The sequence below is a fragment of the Taudactylus pleione genome, unplaced genomic scaffold (genome assembly GCF_031769625.1).
Source record: "Taudactylus pleione unplaced genomic scaffold, aTauple2 ptg000155l, whole genome shotgun sequence".
Taxonomy (NCBI): Eukaryota; Metazoa; Chordata; class Amphibia; order Anura; family Myobatrachidae; genus Taudactylus; species Taudactylus pleione.
Window position 1 is genome coordinate 7,873,338 of NW_028284557.1, and position 22,024 is coordinate 7,895,361.

General features: G+C 43.3%; 1 protein-coding gene across 1 annotated transcript in view; it reads left to right on the forward strand.

The window, feature by feature from the left end:
• CASC3 (CASC3 exon junction complex subunit) overlaps positions 1–22,024 on the forward strand; it is a 54,115-nt gene that overhangs the window by 11,760 nt on the left and 20,331 nt on the right. The window contains exons 4-7 of the mRNA XM_088474640.1: positions 10,723–10,872; positions 11,185–11,336; positions 11,506–11,685; positions 21,089–21,756. Coding sequence (XP_088330766.1) covers positions 10,723–10,872; positions 11,185–11,336; positions 11,506–11,685; positions 21,089–21,756 — 1,150 coding nt within the window. The remainder of the gene's footprint in view (positions 1–10,722; positions 10,873–11,184; positions 11,337–11,505; positions 11,686–21,088; positions 21,757–22,024) is intronic.

Consider the following 22,024-nt stretch of genomic DNA (forward strand, 5'->3'; position numbering starts at 1 on the left):
CCTTCATTTAACAGCCTTTAATTTAATTTCCTGGGAGTGATTCAAGAAGTGAGAGGGTTAAGTATCTCACATCCCTGGACGCTCTGCTATACATGCTGGGTCCTGGGACCCAGTCAGAGGGAGGCACAACCTCCAACCTGATGACGTCACCGTTGGGCTACTGCTCATACAGCGGGCCCCATATTTGCTATGTTGAGTGTCACAGTACTGTGCTCATTACTAAGCTCCTGAGGAGAGACGCCTAAATACTGCTGTTAACCCCTGCAATATCGCTTTTCTGCTTCCCGCTATTACCTGTTACCCAATTGATATCAATAAACTCTGCATCCTGGTTATAGACTCTGTGTGGCCAAACAGGCACTTTCACATTCTACCTGACATCTATTGTGACCACCACCCCAGTAGGCTATATCAATAGTTTATGGGCCCAGACAAGTAAACAGAAAGTTCCTGTAGTTGAATCAACATCTACAGATGCACAGTGCAGCGGCAAGCATGACCTTAAACGAAGAGGTTCACTACACTACTTGGAAGTTCGCTATGGAGATGCAGGAGAAGCTGTGGCAAATCACAAATGATCCAGGTGGCAATCTAAGTCGAAATGAAGTGGATAGGGTAAAGGGAACCCGAGGCATAGATGTGGAGCAGCAAGTGTATTCCATAATTCATTGGAAAGTGTCAGCACATGACACACTGCCTGCAGGGCTATCAATATATGTAGATAAGCCTGAGGCATACACTGGGCCTGATTCAGAGACGGACGCTAATGTGATCGAAACTGTGTTTTTTATACGCAACGCAGCTGCGGAAATATGCTAATGTTAGCAAAGATGACCTGAGCATAAAGACGCCCACTGCTGCCTTCTTACCTGCATGCGATGATGTAGCCTTGGGTGCTCTTCTGACACGCAGAGCTGCGTATTCAATCGCAGTGGCTAATTTATGCACCCCCATGTAACAGCGTTTAAATAGACAGGCACACCTGCGTTTTGTGACCACTCCCAAACGCTGGCAGTCTGTCATTCGCATAGCGATGGATTCCTCTGTGCATGCGTAACCGCAGTGCACGCGCAGTGTGGTGCATGCGCAATGGCAAACAATCGCTCGGTCTGCATGAAAATTGCATTAGTATCCACCTCTGAATCGGGCCCACTGTATGGTACCAAACTAAGTACATGCAGCAATATGAATGGGTACTTTGATAAGATTTTATCCATATCTCAGCAATTGACATCTGTAGAAGTCCAGGTGGATGACGAGGAGGTTGCGATGACAATACTGTGGAATCTTAACTCATGAATTTGACTTCTTGGTGGTGGCTTTAGAATCCCCTACGATTAAGCTATCAACAGAGATCGTTAGGGTTAAACTATTGCAATTCCAAGAAAGCATACTGGTTCAGACCAATGCTGAGAGTTCTACATGGGGATCTGGCCACAATTCCGACAGTCAGGATGCTGGCGTTTAGAGTACCGGTGCCGAAAGCCCAACATCTGTCAGTAGTGGGGGTTAATGGGATGGTTGCACTAGGGGGGAGGTTAGGTTTAGGCACCAGGGGGGCAAGGGTTAGGATATCTGCTGACAGGTGTCTGTATCCTAACCCTGTCTGAATGCCGGCGTCAAGATTCTGACCGTTTTTTTTTTTAAGTGGGGTTGTTGCCCATAGCAACCAGTCAGATTCTATTTCTCATCAATCACCTTCTAGAAGATGATAGCTAGAATCTGGTTGCTATAGGCAATGACTCCATTTCTAAAAACCTGCACTTTAGTAAATATACTCCTAAGTTTAAAAAGACTAAGTACAAGTGTTTTGTATGTCGCAAGGTAGGACATAAAGCCTCTGCTGAATGTAGACTGAGGGATGCAAGTGGTGAGCAGTAAGAGAAGCGTGGCAAAAGAAACAAGTCGGCTTTAAATGTAACAGGCAGTCGAAGGAAGGATTGTTGGTACATGGACACGGGAGCCACAAGGTATTTCAGTTGCAGTCAAGAATGGTTTACATCACTGAACACGTGTGATCCTATACCAGTCAGAGGGATTGGAGACAAAGTCCTTACAGCCACAAAAGTCGTGACCATCACGTTATGCCTGAAAATAAAAGGTGAACCATAGTCAGACATCCAAGATGTGTTATTTGTACCAGGTTTGGGGACAAACCTCATTGTAATAAGCATCATAGAAAATAAAGGCTTCAAGGTCAAGATTGCAGAGGGCAAGTGTGTTGTTCAAAATAAGAGACTGTGATAGTAACAGCAACACTGTGTCAGAAACTATATGTCCTATACACAGAAGAGTGTTATGCGATGACTGCCTCTGAGACAAGTCAGTCTATGGAACTGTGGCACAGGTGGCTAGGCCACCTGGGGTATGGCAACATCCAAAAGCTTGTTGAGGGAATGTTGACTGGAATAGCTGTAATACTGGCGTGTGAGAGCTGTATAATGGGTAAGCAGACACAATGTATTTTCCCAAGACCAGCAACAAGGTTAATGGGCAGACTAGATGGGCCAAATGGTTTTTATCTGCCATCAAATTCTACATTCCTATGTTTAAGAGCTGAGGCACCATTAGCTTTGGTGCATGCAGATGTGTGTGGCTCAATCAGGGCCGGAAGGAGCCGCAGCTCCAGGCCCACCCATCAAAATAGGCCCACAATATCTGCTGTGCTACTGTAGACAGGAAAAAAATTCCTGCTACAGCAGCCTGTCAGTACGTCCTGCCAAAAGCCCCGTCCACTGAAACCCCGGTGGCCCCTAACATCCATGGCCGCCTTCCCGCAGTTCAAATGCCAGGCATACTGTCACACACTGTGTGTGACTCACACATGACCGGGTGAAGGCTTCCTAACCCTCCCTGTACCTCAAGCCATGCAGGGGCGCATCATGGAACTGACTGTTGACTACAGGCCCCCGGGGAACATTTGTCATGGAGTGGCCTGCCTCTGCACAGGCTCCGGACGGCCAGCGCTACCTTTTTTTAAACTGAAGCCCGCATTTCCTTTCAAATGCTCAAGCATCAGCAGGCACAGCCAGTACCCAGAAGTCCAGGTGTTTGGAACGCGACCAGCACTCCGCAGACAGAAGGAGATAAAAGCAGAGGCTTCTGCCCATTGAACCGCAGCCCTGCAGTCTATACATGCTCCTGGTGGCTGAGCCCCTCTACACCTGCTAATGGAGCCACCTCATACTGCAGGTGAGTGACGGAACACAAGAGTCACTGTATTTGAAATGCTCAATCTTAGCTTGCAGAGTCCCCTTGTCATCCTGATACTAACAGCCACACATAGACACTTCCACGCATCAGTGGGGCATATGGAGCACTCCTGTAGTGGGGGCATATGATACTGTATGTATATGGTACTACTGTGGATAATGGCCTGGCGCATGACTTTTGGGGTAAATATGAGACAGGCAATCCTAGGGGACCGATGCATTTTTTTTTTTTTCTCTTTTGTGAAATCATTTCTGTTTAAAAGTATTATCTAAAAGTAGATTCGGCCCTGTTACCTAGTGTCTCAGGTCGGCACTGTGTGACGTCATGCAGGTGCCGCCACACCACTGTGCCTGGCCCCGTGAAGGCTGTGTGTATGTATATGTATGTATGTATATATATATATGTATATGTGTGTGTATATGTATATATATATATATATATATATATATATATATATATATATATATATATGCAAAAAAGTATTTGGACAGCCCCCGATTGTGCAAGTTGTTAAAAAGATGAGAGAGAGGTCTGTAATTTCCATCATAGGTACACTTCAACTGTGAGAGACAGAATCAGAACAAAAAATTCCGGAAATCACATTGTATGATTTTTAAACAATTTATCTGTATATTCTTGCGGAAAATAAATATTTGGACACCTACCAACGTGCAAGAATTCTGTCTTTCACAGACCTGTTACTTCTTCTTTAGGAAGCTCATCTATCCTCCACTCGTTATCTGTATTAATGGCACCTGTTTGAGGGTGTGGACAGGTGTCTTTAATATAGTTAACCAGTACAAACAGTCAGTCTGCAACCTCTCCACCATTGCCAAGACCAGAGAGCTGTCTAAGGACACCAAGGACAAAATTGTAGACCTGCACAAGGCTGAGATGAGCTACTTGACAATAGGCAAGCAGCTTTGTGAGAAGAGATCAACTGTTGGCGCAATTATTAAAAAATGGAAGAAAAACTAAATCACTGACGATCTCCCTCGACCAGGGGTTCCATGCAGGTTCTCACCTCGGTGAGGGATCAGCCCAGAACTACACGGGGGGACCTGGTCAATGACCACAGTCACAAAGGTTACCATTAGTAACACACTACGTCTTCATGGATTCAAATCCTGCAGCGCCCGAAAGGTCCCCCTGCTTAAGCCAGCACATGTCCAGGCCCGTCTAAAGTTTGCTCGTGACCATCTGGATGATCCAGAGGAGGTTTGGGAGAATGTCATGTGATCAGATGAGACCAAAATAGAACTTTTTGGTATAAACTCCACACCGTGTTTGAAGGGAGAAGAATGATGAGTGGCATCCCAAAAACACCATACCCACTGTGAAGTATGGGGGTGGAAACATCATGCTTTGGAGATGCTTTTCTGCAAAGGGGACCGGACGACTGATCTGTATTACGGAGAGGATGAATGGGGACATGTATCGTGACATTTTGGGGAAAAACCTCCTTCCCTCAGTAAGAGCATTGAAGATGCAATGTGGCTGGGTCTTCCAGCATGACAATGACCCCAAACACACCGCATGGGCAACTAAGGAGTGGCACCGTAAGAAGAATTTCAAGGTCCTGGATTGGCCTAGCCAGTCTCCAGACCTCAACCCAATAGAAAATCTGTGGAGGGAGTTGAAAGTCCGTGTTGCCTGGCGACAGCCACAAAACATGACACATCTAGAGAAGATATGCATTGAAGAGTGGGCCAAAATACATGCTGCAGTGTGTGCAAACCTGGTCAAGATCTACAGGAAACGTTTGACCTCTGTAATTGCCAACCAAGGTTACTTTACAAAGTATTGAGTTCAATTTTTTGATTGACCAAATATGTATTTTCCGCATGAATATACAAATTGTTTAAAAATCATACAATGTGATTTCCGGAATTTTTGCTTCTGATTGTCTCTCACAGTTGAAGTGTACCTATGATGGACATTACATACCTCTCTCATCAACTTGCACAATCTGTGGCTGTCCAAATACTTTTTTGCCCCACTGCATATGTATGTAATGGGTGTTTGTGTATATGTGTATATGTGTGTGTGTATATATATATATATATATATATATATATATATATAATATATATATATATATATATATATATATATATATATATATATATATAGCACATAACAGGCCCTTCATAAATGTCAGCTCCAGGCCCATGTGGACCTTTATCTGGCACTGGGCTCGATGGAATTAAAATCAATAAGTGGATACCGGTATTACCTCACGTTCATCGATGATTGTATGAGAATGACATACATTTCATCGAAGCCAAGAGTGAAGTTGTCAAGAAAATGGCAGACTACAAAATACAAAAGTCTCAAATGGGTCAGAAATTCAAAATCTTGAGATCTGACAATGGCGAGGAATCTGTAAACGAGAATGTAAAAGTCTTCCTAAAAAAAAAAAAATGGCATCAAGCACCAGTTAACAATTGCGTACATGGCAGAACAAAATGGTGTCAGCAAGCGTGCAAACCACACAATTGTAGAGAGAGCACAGACTGTGCAGAGTGATGCAGGCCTGGGAAAAGTGTTCTTGGGCAGTGTCTATGCAGTACACTTAAAAGAATTGTGCACCTACAGCTGCTGTAAAAGGCAAAACACAGATGGAGGCTTGGTTTAAAAGCAAGCCAGATGTCAATCATCTCATAGTGTTTAGGTGCAAAGTTTTATATTGCCATTCAGGAAAAGCATCCGTGTTAGAGAGCATTGTGAGAGCATTGTGCTCCACCGTTGTCTTTTCTCTACTATACATGCTGGGTACTAGGACCTAGAGTCAGTGGAAAGCGCGTCCTCCGACCTTATGTCACTGCTGGGCTACTGCTCATGTGCAGTGGGAGCCATCTTTACTGTGTAGAGCAGGCCCAGTCAACCTGTGGCTCTCCAGCTGTTGTGAAACTATAAGTTGCACCATGCCCTGTCACAGTTTTGCTATTAGGGAATGCTAAAACTGTGGCAGGGCATGCCGGGGTATGTAGTTTCGCAACAGCTGGAGAGCCACAGGTTGACCAGGCCTAGTGTAGAGTGTCGCAGTACTGTGCGGATGCACAGTATTTACTTATCTTCTGAGGTGAGACACCTAAATACCGCTGTTAACCCCTGCAGTACCACTATTCTGCTTAACGTTGATGCCACTTTTGCATTGTTGATATGAATAAGTGTAGCTTCCTGGTTAAAGACTAACAGTCAATTTTCACATTTCGTCTGAGACCTATTGTAACCACCACCCAATAGGCTACGTCAATAAGTGCTTCCTTCAGTTTGCATACCAGGTAGCTAAATTTAATTTCAATCTCTTTGGCCTTCACTATGATCTTCTTCAGATAACCGCAACAGTGCATGTTTTACAGATTTCATTATCACAAGTGAAATAATTAACACCACCCATTGATCTTTTAATTGTGTCAGTCAGTAATGAATACCAACTAAGAGATCTGCAAAACATTCACTTTTAGGGTCCCTGAGGACTGAAGTTGGGAAATACTGTAGACCCTGTAACATATGGCTGGATTACTTAACAGGTTGAAGTCATCACTAGTTCCAATGATGTCTACAGTGTTCTTGTATTCTTACATTTTACATGTAGTGGAAGCAAGTGTCTTTGTTTTGTTTTTTTCTTCTCCAGAACAATATTGCTTTAAACTGTTTACTCTTCTGTTAATTCAGTTCCTTTATGACCATTCGATACTACATGCAAGTGATAGGACAACCATGGGTACGCCCTTGGTAGTGGTCCAGTATGTGCAGTTTTATTTGCAGCTCAGATTTGTCTAACTTAATTGTGGGAAAACATGTTGTTCACTTTGGGCTGCTCAGTCATAACCACAGACACCAGTCTCCAGGCCTAGCAGCCTTTAATTGGATGATCTGGCATAGTCATAATCATCACTACTAATAACCATGCAAGATATATGCATGCCTTTTAAAAGTAGGGGAAGTTTAAAGAATAAAAAAAAGGTCCTATTCACTTGCTCTACTCTGACTAGGAGAACACCTTTCTTGTTTGCACATGATCCACATTGTGCTGTTTAGACCATGCACACAAATACTTCTAACCACACAATGCAAATGTCTATGTACAATATCTTTATAGTGTTACAATACAGCTCTTGAATAACATAAGAATAGTCTTATGCAAGGTAAATACAGCATACATTTAGAAAGGTCTACACTACTCTATGCATAGTTATAGTTAATGTTTTTGTATGTGTGTGCTGTCATACTTGTCACACTTCTGTTCTTTCTTATCTTTTCCAAGTTAACTCTGCCTTTGTGTGTCCGATGTCCTGTGTGTCATCTTGGCTACATGTGTCCTCCTGCCTAGTGTCTATTTGTGCCATTCCTGGTTTTGTAATCCTCATGCGCTTTGTATTATCCTCATGTGTTTGATGTTATACTGATCATTGTGGTTGTCTGTTACGCAGCATTCACTGGTGATAGGGAATGGAAGAAAAGAGACTTCTCTCTGCTCTCAAACTTCCTGGTGTGAGAGCAGAGAAGTCAAATCATGTGAGTGAACAGAACATGGAATAGGACAGTCCCTTTTTCATAGTCATGTAAATTGACTCCTACATCCACACCTGGTTTTCTAAATATGAAGATTATTAAAGAATACTGGCTGTAAGATTTTAAAATCTATATGTAGGTGAAGAGGGATATTTAACTTGTTTTCATTTTGTTTTTTTTTATATTGCGTTTATAGAGTTTTAACGTTTGCACACACAGAAATAATTGAGCAGTATAAGCATGAGACATGACCTGTGTGCAGTAACAATTGGAGTAACGCGCATCATGCTGATGCTTATAAAGAGAAACAAGTAAAAAGAGGATAATAAATGTAGCCTACCAGGAAAAGGAAATGAATATAGCACAAATCAAGCGGGTCATTGGTAAGGACGGAGCGCAAGATTAAGGGTAAAAAGACTGGGATATTTACGCCCCTATTAAATTAAAGCAGGCGAATAGTATCCCACACAAAACCTTGTTACAATATAGTAGATGTAAAGCGGGTAACTGAAGGTGCCAATCAGGCACACGCAGTAAGTAAACAGGAGAATAGAGAGTATCAGTGTAACAAATATAAGCTTGGCTCTATGAAAAGGATCAATGCAATCTATACCACAACACCCAACACCAGACTGATTTGGCTGGGTTGGTAACCTACCTACATAAGGTGGGTATGTAGCAGACAAATAGTAGATCATTACAGATAAACTAACAAAATATACACTTGCCATTATCTCAAAAACATGGACAACAAAATATAACAAAAACAACCACCCCCCAGTTCCCCCCAATCCTGTATGACACTATCACCAACTTAAGGCATACCTCGATCCCTAAACATGGGCCAATTATTCCCGTGTACCCTAAGGCAGTGGTTACCAAACTTTTTTGAATCACTGTGCCCTAGTGTATCAGCCTTGTTTTCACAGGGGCCCCTAAGTTTGTTTGTTATTGAGAGATTCAGAAAAAAATTTAGTTAAGTGAAGTAAATTGTGCTTACCTGTCATCCTTAGGCTCAGTTATGTGATGGGGACAGGTTTGTGCTTCAGTTTGTCCACATTTACATTACATTGACCATAAATAATTTGATTTGGTGCTGGACCACCAACCTGAGGCACCCCTGCAAGTGTCTCGAGGCACCCCAGGGTGCCACGGTGCACATTTTGGGAGCCGCTTCCCTAAGGCCATGGTGTATCCAGCCCTGGATCAAAGGGACAACAAGAGACTCTCAAAAATAATAAGCAAAATAGCTTAAACAAATATAAGACCTAACCAGGAAAACTAAAAGGATAACATTACTGATCAAACCCTGGAGGCAATTACGTACTAACGGAGGAATAAAATGCGTATGAATTCAAAAATATAAAGTACAGAGCCATGACTAAACAGATTAAAGAAAAATAATGGCAATAAGTCAAATGAACTTAAATAAAACAAAAAAACAGGATAGCAAGTGCACAGAAATCCGTTAAGGAGGGCCAGACCAACCCAACGCATGTGAGTGGACCCATGCCAAACTACTCCAGGCATCTGACGATCGGGTGGTAAGAGGTTTTCCAGAATTTTTCTTCAAACTTCAACAAGCTGGCAATTCCGTGAAGGCGAAGAGCAGCATCAGGAACTGTATAATGGAAACATTGTGCACTGAATGTTTTCAGGAGGCGATCTAACAAAGGAGGCTGCGGAGATATACTGCAAGTCCGTGCAACAGCAAACTGAGGAGAAAATAACCTTGTGACAAAACATCTTGCAATAATGTCAGACTGTACCATGCACATCACCCAATGTAATACCAAGGGCTACAGCCAGTGAATACCAGGAGCACAACAGTCCGCAAGGGTAGGAACAGAGGGCCTGATTCAGAGCCGAACGCTCTGAACAGAGTGCTCGCTCTGAATCAGGGCCGGGCTACCTAAAATTGGAGCGGCCCCTTGGACGCTCGCATAGCTGTGGGTTACCACCCACAGCTTATGCGAGCGTCCATGGTGATGGTCAAGACCATCGCGACCATCGGGCTTGCGACGAGACCCTGCGGTAGGGTCTCGTGGCCGCAAGCCCTGGAGTGATTTTGGCTCTTATCAGAGCCAAAATCACTCCCACTGACATCACTAGTGATGTCAGTGGGGCCGGACCCAGACGGTAGGCGTTCCCATGGGAATGCCTCCGTCCGGCAGCCACACCCCTGGCACGCCCACCAAAGGGGGTGTGCTGTCACCATCGACAGCACGCCCCCTTTGGTGCGAGACCCCGAGCGACTGCTTCCTCTTTGCTCGCCGGGTTTCGCACATTTGCACGACGGAGCTCCCTCCGTCATGCGCATTTGGGTACCATCGACCCGCTTGCGAGCGTCCTGCGCTCGCGACCGGGTCTGAATGAGACCCAGAATTCTCAGCTTTAGCAATCCCAACACACTTTTGTGGCAGAACTTGACGTAAAAGACAGTTAAGCATGCAGTTCCATTACCTGAGCTGCCACCCTCAGCAGCCTAAGAACAGTTCAGAGGGTAGCACTGAATAGGAGACTAGAGCAAAAGGGAGCTGAGGCAACAGCTGACACAGGATCTGGTACAGGAGCAAATCAGCAGGAGGTAAGAGAAAACAGTAGTATTCCACAGGGTAGAACTGAACAGGAGAGTATATATACTGGAGCAGCAAGCAAGGAGGGTAAGGTACCTTAGTCACAGTGAATCCAGAATATTGCAGGTAAGCAAACACCTTAGGTACAGCCGGGAGAAGCACTCTTGCAGGTGCAGCCGCAGGAGGCAGACAAGAACAAACACAATGTCTCAAATGGCAGATGTGAATATATATATTCGATTTATTTGTGTGCTGAACATTTTTTGAGATAACCTTTAATTAAACTAGGGCTACATTAGTAAACTAAAAGGAATTTCTTTGCTCAATCCAGGATGTGAAAGGGAGAGAAGTGACTGTGGTTATTCCCAATCTACCCACTTACACTTTGTGTACCCACTTTATTTCTATCCAGGAAGAAGAGGCTGCTCATTACAGTGAGGATGAGTCCCTAAAAGCCACTCTGAAACCAGAAACCAATGCCAGTGAAACCCCGGCAACAAAAGAGGAAAAGCCGAAAACAAAGGGAGCAGTGACAGGGGAACGTCAGAGCGGAGATGGACAGGTAAGCAAGAAAGAAGAAAGTGAAACTAAATTAGACGTAAAATAGAACGTCCATGTTTTTGTAGATCAGGGGTTCTCAACTTCAGTCCTTAAGTACCACAAACAGGTCATGTTTTGGGAATTTCTTAAATTATGCACAGAGGAGTTAATTTATTTTAAGTACGTAATTATCCCACCTTACAAATTAACGAGTGATCCCTGATCACCTAACTAACTGTGCAGACATTTGGCCCGGTGTTTAATGTATCTTCATGAGTGTTTACCTTTCAGGATTGCTATAGTGACAGTATGGGTTATCATGTCTTGTTCCCAGGAGAGCACAGAGCCAGATGAGATCAAGACCTCCAAGAAATCTCAAAAGCAGCTGGATGATGACGAGGACAGAAAGAATCCAGCTTATATTCCTCGCAAGGGGCTGTTCTTTGAGCACGACCTGCGTGGTCACACAAATGACGAGGAAGTCAGGTGAGATAGGGAAAATTATTATTATAAATGATTGCATTAATAATGTACTTTTCCCATCCTGTAAATACTTGACTTGATGAGTTGAGGCTGGTAAGCCTGCAATTAAGATGGTTTTGTATTTTTAAATGCTTAAAATGTAAAGTTCACACTAAAAGTATTCTACCTTCAGGCCAAAAGGTCGTCACCCACGCAAGCTGTGGAAAGATGAGGGACGGTGGGCACATGACCGGTTTCGGGAAGATGAGCAAGCCCCTAAATCTCGTGATGAATTAATTGCCATGTATGGTTACGACATCCGGTCTTGTAAAAATCCAGAAGAGATTCGTCCATACAGGCCTAGAAAACCAAGGTAAGTGTGTGTTGGTGTATATAATGAAACTATGTTTGGGTTTTTAATTTAACATCTGTTGTGATCATCTGCCAGCCTTCTTGTGGCTACTAGTGTGTGTGTATGTATATATATATATATATATATATATATATATATATATATATATATATATATATATATATATATATATATTAGGGATGTGCAGGCTCGGATAGGTTCGAGTTTGCACGTGGAGTTCGGATTTTTCCCTCCAAAAAAACGGAACTCAGAAAGAGGCAAAACGTCATCTTACATGGACGAACATCATCATTCCTGGACAAAAGTCCAGGAATGATGATGTTCGTCCATGTAAGATGACGTTTTGCCTCTTTCTGAGTTCCGTTTTTTTGGAGGGAAAAATCCGAACTCCACGTGCAAACTCGAACCTATCCGAGCCTGCACATCCCATATATATATATATATATATATATATATATATATATATATGTGTATATATATATGTGTATATATATATGTGTATATATATATATGTGTATATATATATGTGTATATATATATATGTGTATATATATAGAACTATACTATAAAATATATAGAACTATCTAATGTGGGTAACTTGTGAATTAGTGCAGTAAATCTTATAAAAATTGCAACAATCTTCCAAAATAAATACTTGTGCTATAGAGCTTAGTAAATGTAGTACTTTATATCCAAGTGTTTGTTGAAAGCTAAAATCTCCTGATTCAAGCAGCAATGCACCTGTTAGCACTCAGGATATTCCTAGTGATCCTTGTGCTGCAGTAGATCAATCAGCTTATCTGATTTTAGTTTAAAGAATATAGTTTCTTCAGGGTCCATAGGGTTCCACAGGGATACAATAGGGTGTAGGTGGGACCTGGAGGGCCGAACACAAACAGCAAAGCTTTTCAATCCCAGGATGCTCCGGTTCTACCCCCTATACCCCCGCCCACAGCCTGTAGACAACTCCGTTTCCTTGGTGTCCGGCAGGAGCTGGATCACCATTTTTAACAATGGGGCTGCTTCAAGGAGCCCAAGCTTATTTTTCTGATTTATTTTTATTTCTAGTATTTTGACTACTGAGCAGCAGCAAAAGACTGTCCCTTGGACGTCTGCACTGCTGCTCCTTCACCCCTCTGTGGCGCCGTGACACCAAGCTTGGCTAAGTACTCACGGCGGGGCCCTAAGGGGGACTAGCTAGCAGGATCCCCGGACCTAAGACTGCAGCACAGAACCCAAAGGACAAGTAAGGCATACCCCCACTTGCAGGGTTCCGTGTCTTTACGTAGTCTAGCCTCCAGTCTCAGGAGACAAACCGGAGGCGCTGATGTGGACACTGGTGCGCCCCCGACCACTAGACCAACGGGGCATTAATATACTGGCGCAGAACATATTTAGAGGCCAGGGCACCCGGTGGTTAACGTCCACACGGGTAGAAGGCGCTCTCCCTGCAGCCCCTCCTCCAGCTCAGTGCTCCATTCCTCTGTGGTCTAGCCATTCCTTGAGCTGCTCCTCCCTCACTCTCTGCCCCCTCAGAGACACGCAGCAGCCATTTTCTGCTCTTGTGAGAGCTGTAAAATCTATTTTGCCAATAAAAGAGGAAGAACCCGCTCCTAAGAAAAAAAACAACCACTTTTTAAATGACTAAAGGTAGTTTTACCAGAGTTACTTCACTCTGACCAGCTATCTGTTTACATGAGTGAAGCATGGAATATGCCCGGTAAAAGGTTTCAAATCCCAAAACGTTTAAGTTCCCTTTACCCTCTTCCAGCTACTGATTGCACTAAATGGGAAATTCCCCAAGCAGTGGATTCTCATGTAACACGTCTGGTTAAGAATGCCACCTTACCCATTCATACTGCAACCTCCTTGAAGGAGACTACAGATAGACTTACAGAAGCTTGTCACAAATCCATATACTCTTTTACAGGAGCTATTACTCGTCCTGCTAGGGCTGTGGCCTGGGTGGCAAAAGCCATTGAGAGTTAGGCAGAGGCCCTAGAAGAGACATTTCCCCCTGATGCTTCAAGGGAACAACTATTCTACATATCTCACATTAGAGATGCAGCCTCCTACTTGGGAGAAGCAGCTATGGATACGGCTCTCCTGGCCTCCAGGATATCTGTCACTTTGGTAGTGGCCCGCCATATTGTTTGGCTCCATTTCTGGAAAACAGACTCTGGGCCGTATTCAATTAGGTGCGAAAAGCTGTGATCAGCAAAAATATCGCCGATTGCGGCTTTACGCCAGGTGGAAACTATTCGCCGTATTCAATTGCAAAGACTTTTCTCGTACACGGAAAGTCAGTGCAATGTAATGGGCGAAAAAGTTTCGCCTATGAATACCCGGCAGATAAAAAGTGCAGAATTGCGAATTTGGGGGTCAAAGGTTCGGAAACCACTCTGCACCCTTTGCACATCCCCCAAGGATAACTGCGTCAGAAAAAAAAGAGGAACACCCCAAAAAAGCACTTTGAAAATGGGGGTGAAAAAAGACCAAAGTGGGGGTACAAAGGCAAAAACTAGCAAAATAAGCTTTTGGGGGTCTGATAGTATGGGGGATGTGTTTTTTTAATTGCAGGTGTTTGCTGAATGTGCATTTTTTGTAGCACTTAAAACTGGACTTCAGCAATTTTTAACTATGTTTGCACCCATTTTCAAGTACCCCAAATTTGACATGACTACTTATTTTCACCCAAAAACAACAGCTTAATGCTATTCTTCACCACTTCTGCAAAGCCGCTATTATGGAGCAATTGACAGCACTTAAGTACCCCAAATAGCCTCAGTAGGGCTAATCTGGGACATCTACATTGATCCCCAATGAAAGTGCATCTTTTCTCCAATTCTGCCAAGACTTTTCGCCTGTTAATTTCGAATTTAATACGGCTAATGGGAGCGCGCGCAATACTTTTTCGCATGCAAAACTGGTGATGTCGGTGAAAAGTCTGGCATGCAAAAAAGTATTTAAATACGGTCCTCAGACTCAAAAAGGGCTCTGGAGTCTCTTCCTTATAATGGAGATATCCTATTTGGTTCAGAGTTAGATAAAATTGTGACTACTTTGGCAGCTTCAAAGACTGCATTCCTGCCCTCTGCATATAATACAAAGCCTCGGACGTCATTCTTTCGGTCCTTTCGCCCTCAAGGAAAAGCTAAGGGTCAGTCCATTCCACGGCAGCAGGCATCAGCCAAGGCCTCCAAGCCTAGGTTCAAAAAAGCCTGAGCTACTAGACGTCCACCTGCCAAGTCTGAGGACAAGCCTATAGCCTGACGGGGCGGGCCTCTCCCTGGGGGCTTCCGGAGTGAGAGCCCAACTACAATTCACCCAGTTTTGGCGTCAGACCACATCAGACGCTTGGGTAAGAGAAGTGGTCTCCCACGGATATGCCATATCCTTCCTAAGGCAACCCCCCCAGCAGTTCTTTTGCACAGGACCTCCATCGGACCCAAGAAAGGCCCTGCTGCTCTAAAAGCCATTCAGTCCTTACTGAATTCAGCAGTAATAATGCCGGTCCACTCCTCACAACAAAGCAAGGGCTATTCTACCCTTTCCCTGGCTCAGAAGCCCAACTGGTCTCATCGGCCAATGCTCAACGTCAAATCTCTGACCAGGTTTCGTATGGAAACCCTCTGCTCTATTATCCTAGCTATGGTGCTTGGGGATTTTATGGTGTCTCTGGACATTCAGGACGCTTACCTACATGTACCTATAGCACCTTCTCATCAACAATATCTCCGGTTGCTATCCGGCAGCAGCATTACCAATATCAGGCTCTACTGTTTGGCCTCTCAATGGCCCCTCTGGTCTTTACCAAAATCAGGGCAGTTATGGCGGCCTACCTTCATCGTCAAGGGATCAGACTACCCACGTACTTAGGCAACCTCTTGCTGTTGGCCTGCTCCCCAGAGATTCTTCACCGCCATCTGCAGGTAACAATTGCCTTCCTACAAACACACTGATCAACTGGAAAGTGTCTTCCCAAACACCTCCTCAAAGAATGGTACATTTAGGAGCCCTCTTGGACTCTCAGGTACAGAGAATCTTCCTAACAGACAAGATCTCATTAATTCAACACCAAGAGCGCAGACTGCTCCGCAGTTGCCGAGTGTCAATTCATGCTGCAATGCAGACATTGGGATAAATGGAGTTAGCTCAGATTAATTCTAGGCCCTTACAACACCTGATCCTCCAAGTGGAACGGGCTACCCCATCTACTTCGATCCCAGACGATGGGCCTCCCCCCTCCCCGGAGGTTCGCCTGTCCCTAGCCTGGTGGCTACAGATACTCCATTTAGACAAGGGACGCCCCTTTTGGATCCCGGACTGGGCTCTCCTCACCACTGACGCAAGCCTCCGAGGGTGGGGCGCAGTGACCGGCTAGCACTCCTTCCAGGGCCGCTGGACTCCAGTCGACGCAGGGTTACCAATCAATGTCTTGGAACTTCGAGCCATCTACAGAGCAATCACTCTGGCTCATGATATTATTCAGGGCATGCCAGTACAAGTACAGTCCGACAACGCCACGGCAGTGGCCTACTTCAAGCACCAAGAAGGCACTCTTAAGTCGGCCAGCAATGGCAGAAGTGTCCCACATTCTCACATGGACCGAACGCCATCTCTGCAGTATTCATCCCGGGAGTTCTCAATTGGGAAGCGGGTTTCCTCAGCCGTCACGACGTGCATGCAGGAGAGTGGTCTCTACATCCAGAAGTCTTTCAGCTCCTGGTGGACAAATGGGGTCTGCCAGATGTGGATCTCATGGCCTCAAGACACAACAACAAACTTCCAGTATAAGGACAAGGAACCCCGACTCAGCCTTCGTGGACGCATTGTCAGTGAAATGGACCTTCCATTTGGCATCTCTTTCCCCCAATATCCCTGCTTCCTTGAGTTCTTCGAAAGTTCAAGCGGGAAGGGGGCAGTCCTGTTGATATCTCCTGCTTGATCCCGACGCTATTGGTACTCTGATCTTCAAAGACTTTCCATAGACTTTCCTCTTCAATTTCCTCTACGAGTAAAACTATTGTCTCAGGGTCCATGTCTGCATCTCGACCTAGCTCGTCTGTCTTTAACGGCTTGGCTCTTGAGACATCCCTCCTAAGGGCTAAGGGATTTTTCAGCTCTGTGGTCCAGACCATGCTTAGATCCCGTAAAGCGGCCTCAGCCAGGATTTATCACAGAATATGGCATATATATTTCCAATGGTGTGCTCCCAGAAACTATGACCCTCAAGTTTTTAAGTTGTCTAGAATTCTTGCCTTTCTTCAGGCTGAATTGGATCTAGGTCTTCGCCTAGCATCTCTGAAAGTACAGGTCTCTGCTTTGACCATCTGGTTCCAGCACAGACTTGCTCTTATACCGTATGTTCACACCTTCCTGCAAGGTGTTCTACGTATACAGCCTCCCTTTGACCCTCCTGTGGCTCCATGGGATTTGTCAGTGGTGCTCCAAGCACTTCAGGAACCTCCATTCGAACAAATTATGTTACAGCTTGACTGTTTCCCAACCGCTGACATCCTTGCGCTAGTATAAATAAATTAAATCATTTAGTTTTCCCACTCACAGCTGCTAATCCAATCAGCCAGTACCAGCTGGCTAGTTAATTCTCCAAACCAAAAAAACCCAAAAGATTGTTGGATTGCGCTTCAGAGTGAAGCTTATTAAAAATTACTGCAATATAATAACCACTTGACTTTGAAACAAAATATTTAGACTAAGCTTCTCTGTAAAATTATAACAAATTTAATATACATTTTCAAAGTTAGCTATTTTGACACACATGAGGTATAACAAATCTACCACATAGTAAAACATACAGTGCCTTGCATATGCATTCACCCCCCTTTGCATTTTTCATGTTTTGTTGCCTCACAACCTGGAATTAAAATGGATTGTTTGAAGGTGTGCATCATTTCATTCACAGAACATGCCTACAACTGTGAAGTTGTGTTTTTTTTTTTTTATATTTTGCGAATCAAACAACATTTAGGACAACATAACAGAAAACTTCAGCGTGCATAACTAACTATACACCCCCCTAAAGTCAGTACTTTATCTAGCCACCTTTTGCGGCAATTACAGCTGCAAGTCGCTTTGGATAAGTCTCTATGAGCTTGCCACATCTTTCCCCTCGGATTTTTGCCCATTCATCAAGGCAAAACTGCTCCAGCTCCTTCATGTTGGATGGTTTCTGCTTGTGAACAGCAATCTTCAAGTCTGACCACAGATTCTCAATTGGATTGACATCTGGGCTTTGACTAGGCCATTCCAACATATTTAAATGTTTCCTCTTAAACCACTTGAGTGTTGCTTTAGCAGTATGCTTCAGGTCATTGTCCTGCTGGAAGGTGAACTTCCGTCCCAGTCTCAAATCACAGGCAGACTGAAACAGGTTTTGCTCAAGAATATCCCTGTATTTAGCACCATCCATCTTTCCTTCGACTCGAATCAGTTTCCCAGTCCCTGCTGCTGAAAAACATTCCCACAGCATGATGCTGCCACCACCATGTTTCACTGTGGGGATGGTGTTCTTGGGGTGATGGGATGTGTTGGGTTTGCGCCAGACATAGCGTATTCCTTGGTGGCCGAAAAGTTAAATTTTAGTCTCATCTGACCAGAGCACCTTCCTCCATACATTTGGGGAGTCGCCCACATGCCTTTTGGCAAACTCAAATCGTGTCGTCTTAGTGATAAAAATAAGTAATGGCTTTTTTTCTGGCCACTCTTCCATAAAGCCCCGCTCTATGGAGTGTACGGCTTATTGTGGTCACATGCACAGATAAACCAGTCTCTGACGGACCTCCCCGCTTAGTTTTGTCTCTCCACTTTGTTTTTAAAGTGGATCAGTCCTCCACACAGTGTGTATCAGATTTTTGACCATTTTTTTCACATGAAGAGGCCTGATGTATGCAGTTCATGACCAGCATTACATCTTCTGGGCATTTCTATTCGGTCAGGTAGTGCTCCAAGAGTATTCACAAAGGTCATGACGCCACAGGGACCTTGTGAAGCTGATAGCCCAAGAAGGGAAAGGGGTTAGGCCAGTAGCTGGAGATGTTTGAGGGAGACTAGAATGCTGGGTACAGGATACTGGTATAAAATAAAAGGGAAGGAATGCTTCCTAGATAGCAATTTATAATCAAAATCATTATCAAAAAAACACAAAAGCTATTTTAGTCTTTGTAGGCAACAGTAAAATACAGTAGTCTGTATTAGATTCCATGAAATCAACAAAACATGAGCTGCCAGAGAAACAGCTATGGAATCCACTTGGATACGTCTCCAAATATTTCTGTATTAACTACGTTGATAGGAAGGACCCACTTGAGCATCAGCCTTTTTATCTAAAACAACTTTATTTTGTTTATCAAAGAAAGCATTCCTTTAATAAAATATTTTTTATTCTGCTATTTAGGAACAATTCTCTTAAGGTTAACCAGCCACTGGCACTACATGGCTTTGGATACCCCTCCCCCACTCCTCATGTAGATCGCAAAGGATCGGGTCACAGGGGGACTGATCATCAGTCCCCTAGCTTGGATTGCAGAGATCCGCTAATAATGTATTACACAAGAGAGAAAAGGAAAGGAATCTTTGAGGGAAGCACACTTGAAAAAGGATACTCCAAAGCTCAAAATAGGTAGATTTAAGAGAGTAACATAACATTTAGTTAATTCTAACTGGGGGTGAGCATAAAATATGAATAAACACACATATTCACTATATAGAGGGCTAAATGCTGTGAGCAACAGATCATAGACAAAAAATGTCCAGAGGTATTGACTATATTGAGGGTTATCAATAAATAATAATTTACAGCTTAATACTACATACAGTAAATCAGACTAAAATGTCTAGAATTTATTACATAGGCTCATCTGTAATAGTTAATTGCCAATTTGTTTGCCAGCTTTCATTGTTTCCTATTCGTATAATGTAACTGAAATAATAATAATCCTAAAACCTGCTCTTAGAGAGATCTTTGAGTTTTTGTTCTCAGGAGGAATCCTAATTAAATACTCTGAAATATCACTAATGATACAGCAATCAAATATTTGCATCAATATATTCGATGTAAACATAATCTGCAGTTGATTTTTGCATATATTCTATTTCAGTTCAATGGAAAACCATAGAGAATATAGATGTAAGAGAACAGAGTCCCACTTCAGACCAGAGGTGCTCTGTCAGTTAGTAAATATACAAAAATTCCCAGTTGTAACTGTAACAAATAACCGGTTGTTACTATCTGTTTATGTGTATGCCTGCTCTACTGATAGAAGGCTGTGCAAGACACTCACCTGAGAGTGTAAACACGGCTGAATTGTTATGCTTATATATCGGGTGACAATTGGAGCACTATCTCACCTGTGATCAGTTTGATGCTACACTGAAGGCAATACTATGCTGAAAAATGTGTTCAGTTATTAAATAAATACTAGGTGACTATGCATTAATAAGCGCGAAACTGCTGCGATTTTTAAGGTTTGATATTGCGGCGGATATTTTTCATTTTTATTGAAAATATCCCCGTTATGTACGATGGAAAACTCGCAGGGACAATGGTTGTGATAACTGCTGTCCCTGTGAGTTATAAGCCTGTCATATTGTAGAAATCCTTTTTGTGCATGCCCACAGTGTCCATTTCTGCCGGAGGCTGCTGGAGATCGAACGAGCCTCCATAGGACCTATTCTAGTTTACACCATTTGAAGATGGTGTAAACTAACAGGGCCAAACTCCGAAAAGCTTTTTGGAGTTGGGTACATAGGGCTGAGATCGTAGTCCGCATTGATGATAATGGGGACTGCGATCTGCAGTACTAATTAGCGCTCTGCCGGAGATTTCTGTGAAATCTCCTGCATTGTGCTATTAGTACATAGCTACAATTAATACAATTAATACAATTAATACAATTAATACAATTATGCAGAAACTGCAGTTTCTACATAATTTTATAAAAGAAAACAAGCTTGATACATAGGCCCCTAGATATTATTCTTGCTAACATAACACATACTTCATTGATGCCTCAGTGGACACTGTAATACAGGGCATCAAGTGTGGAATGTAGGTATGATTTTAAATACAAAGATGGAAATCTAGCAGTGCCCTGGATTTAAATTACAGATAATACTCTGTTGTGAATGCATTCACAATATAAAAAAAAGGTATTTGGTCATATGCTGGTAAACATTGCATATTATAAGTGCCTCGGCTTACACTACAGCAAAACAAAACAAAAAAATAGCACTGTTCAACAGTGAGTTCACAGTTTTGGGAAGATAATCAATTATACAAAATCATACAAAATGTTCCCTATATTAACATTACTATATTTAAATAGTCCAAATTAATGAGGATGCAGATATCCTTCTAGCTGTTACTATTTCCTCTTTTCAGGTATAGCAGCCCTCCCAGGAGGGAAGACCAAGACGAGAAGCCAATCAGATCCTCAAAGCGTTATCCGGATTCTAGTTCTGCTCCTCTGCCCCGAACCTACAGCAATCGCAGTGCTACTGGAAACGGCAGAACTAACCCGATCAGGACATACTCACGTCCAGGTGGATACAAAGAGAACCGTCCTGACAGTTACCCACCAGAGGACAGTGTTATCACCCATCCTATTTCTGAGAGAAGACATGATTATGTGAGTTATAGGGGTCGAAGCATGGAGCAAGCTGTACCACCACCAAGCGAGAGCTCCTTAGATGCATCAAGCAAAGCTGACCCAACAGTTGAGAAACAAGCAGTAGATCCTTCTCCGCCTCCTCCAGACCGACCAATAGAGAAAAAGTCCTATTCCAGAGCCAGAAGGACTCGGATAAAAGGCGGTGATGTGGGAAAGAGCACAGAAGACACTACATTCCCTGACTTACCACCTCCCCCTCTCCCTCAAATACAAGCTGAAGTTGTCCCAGAGCCTTCCCCTCCAATACCGGTGGTGAAACCTGGTAGTTGGGAACCTCCTGTAGAGGGTGGTGTGACTGGATTAGAGCAGGACATGTCACAAGTCAACATTTCAGATCAGAACTGGAGCCCAGGACAACCTCCATACATTGCTGCTCGTGGTAAGGGTGTTTTCTGCACTCATTCTCTATGGTGTGTTTTTGTTTATTTTTAAATACATAGTACAGGTTTATCAGTGTATCCTGTATGCCCAACAAGATGGCCTCTCAAAAATTGTGATCAATGAATGGAATGAGTCACGTGTCATCAATTATAGATAAAATTTATACAGCGTATCAAATATGCTTTAAGAAACTAAAAGTCAATGACTGTTTTGCATCTCTGCAGATACTAGTAATAGACTTATTTTATCTCTCCTTTTCTGTTTCA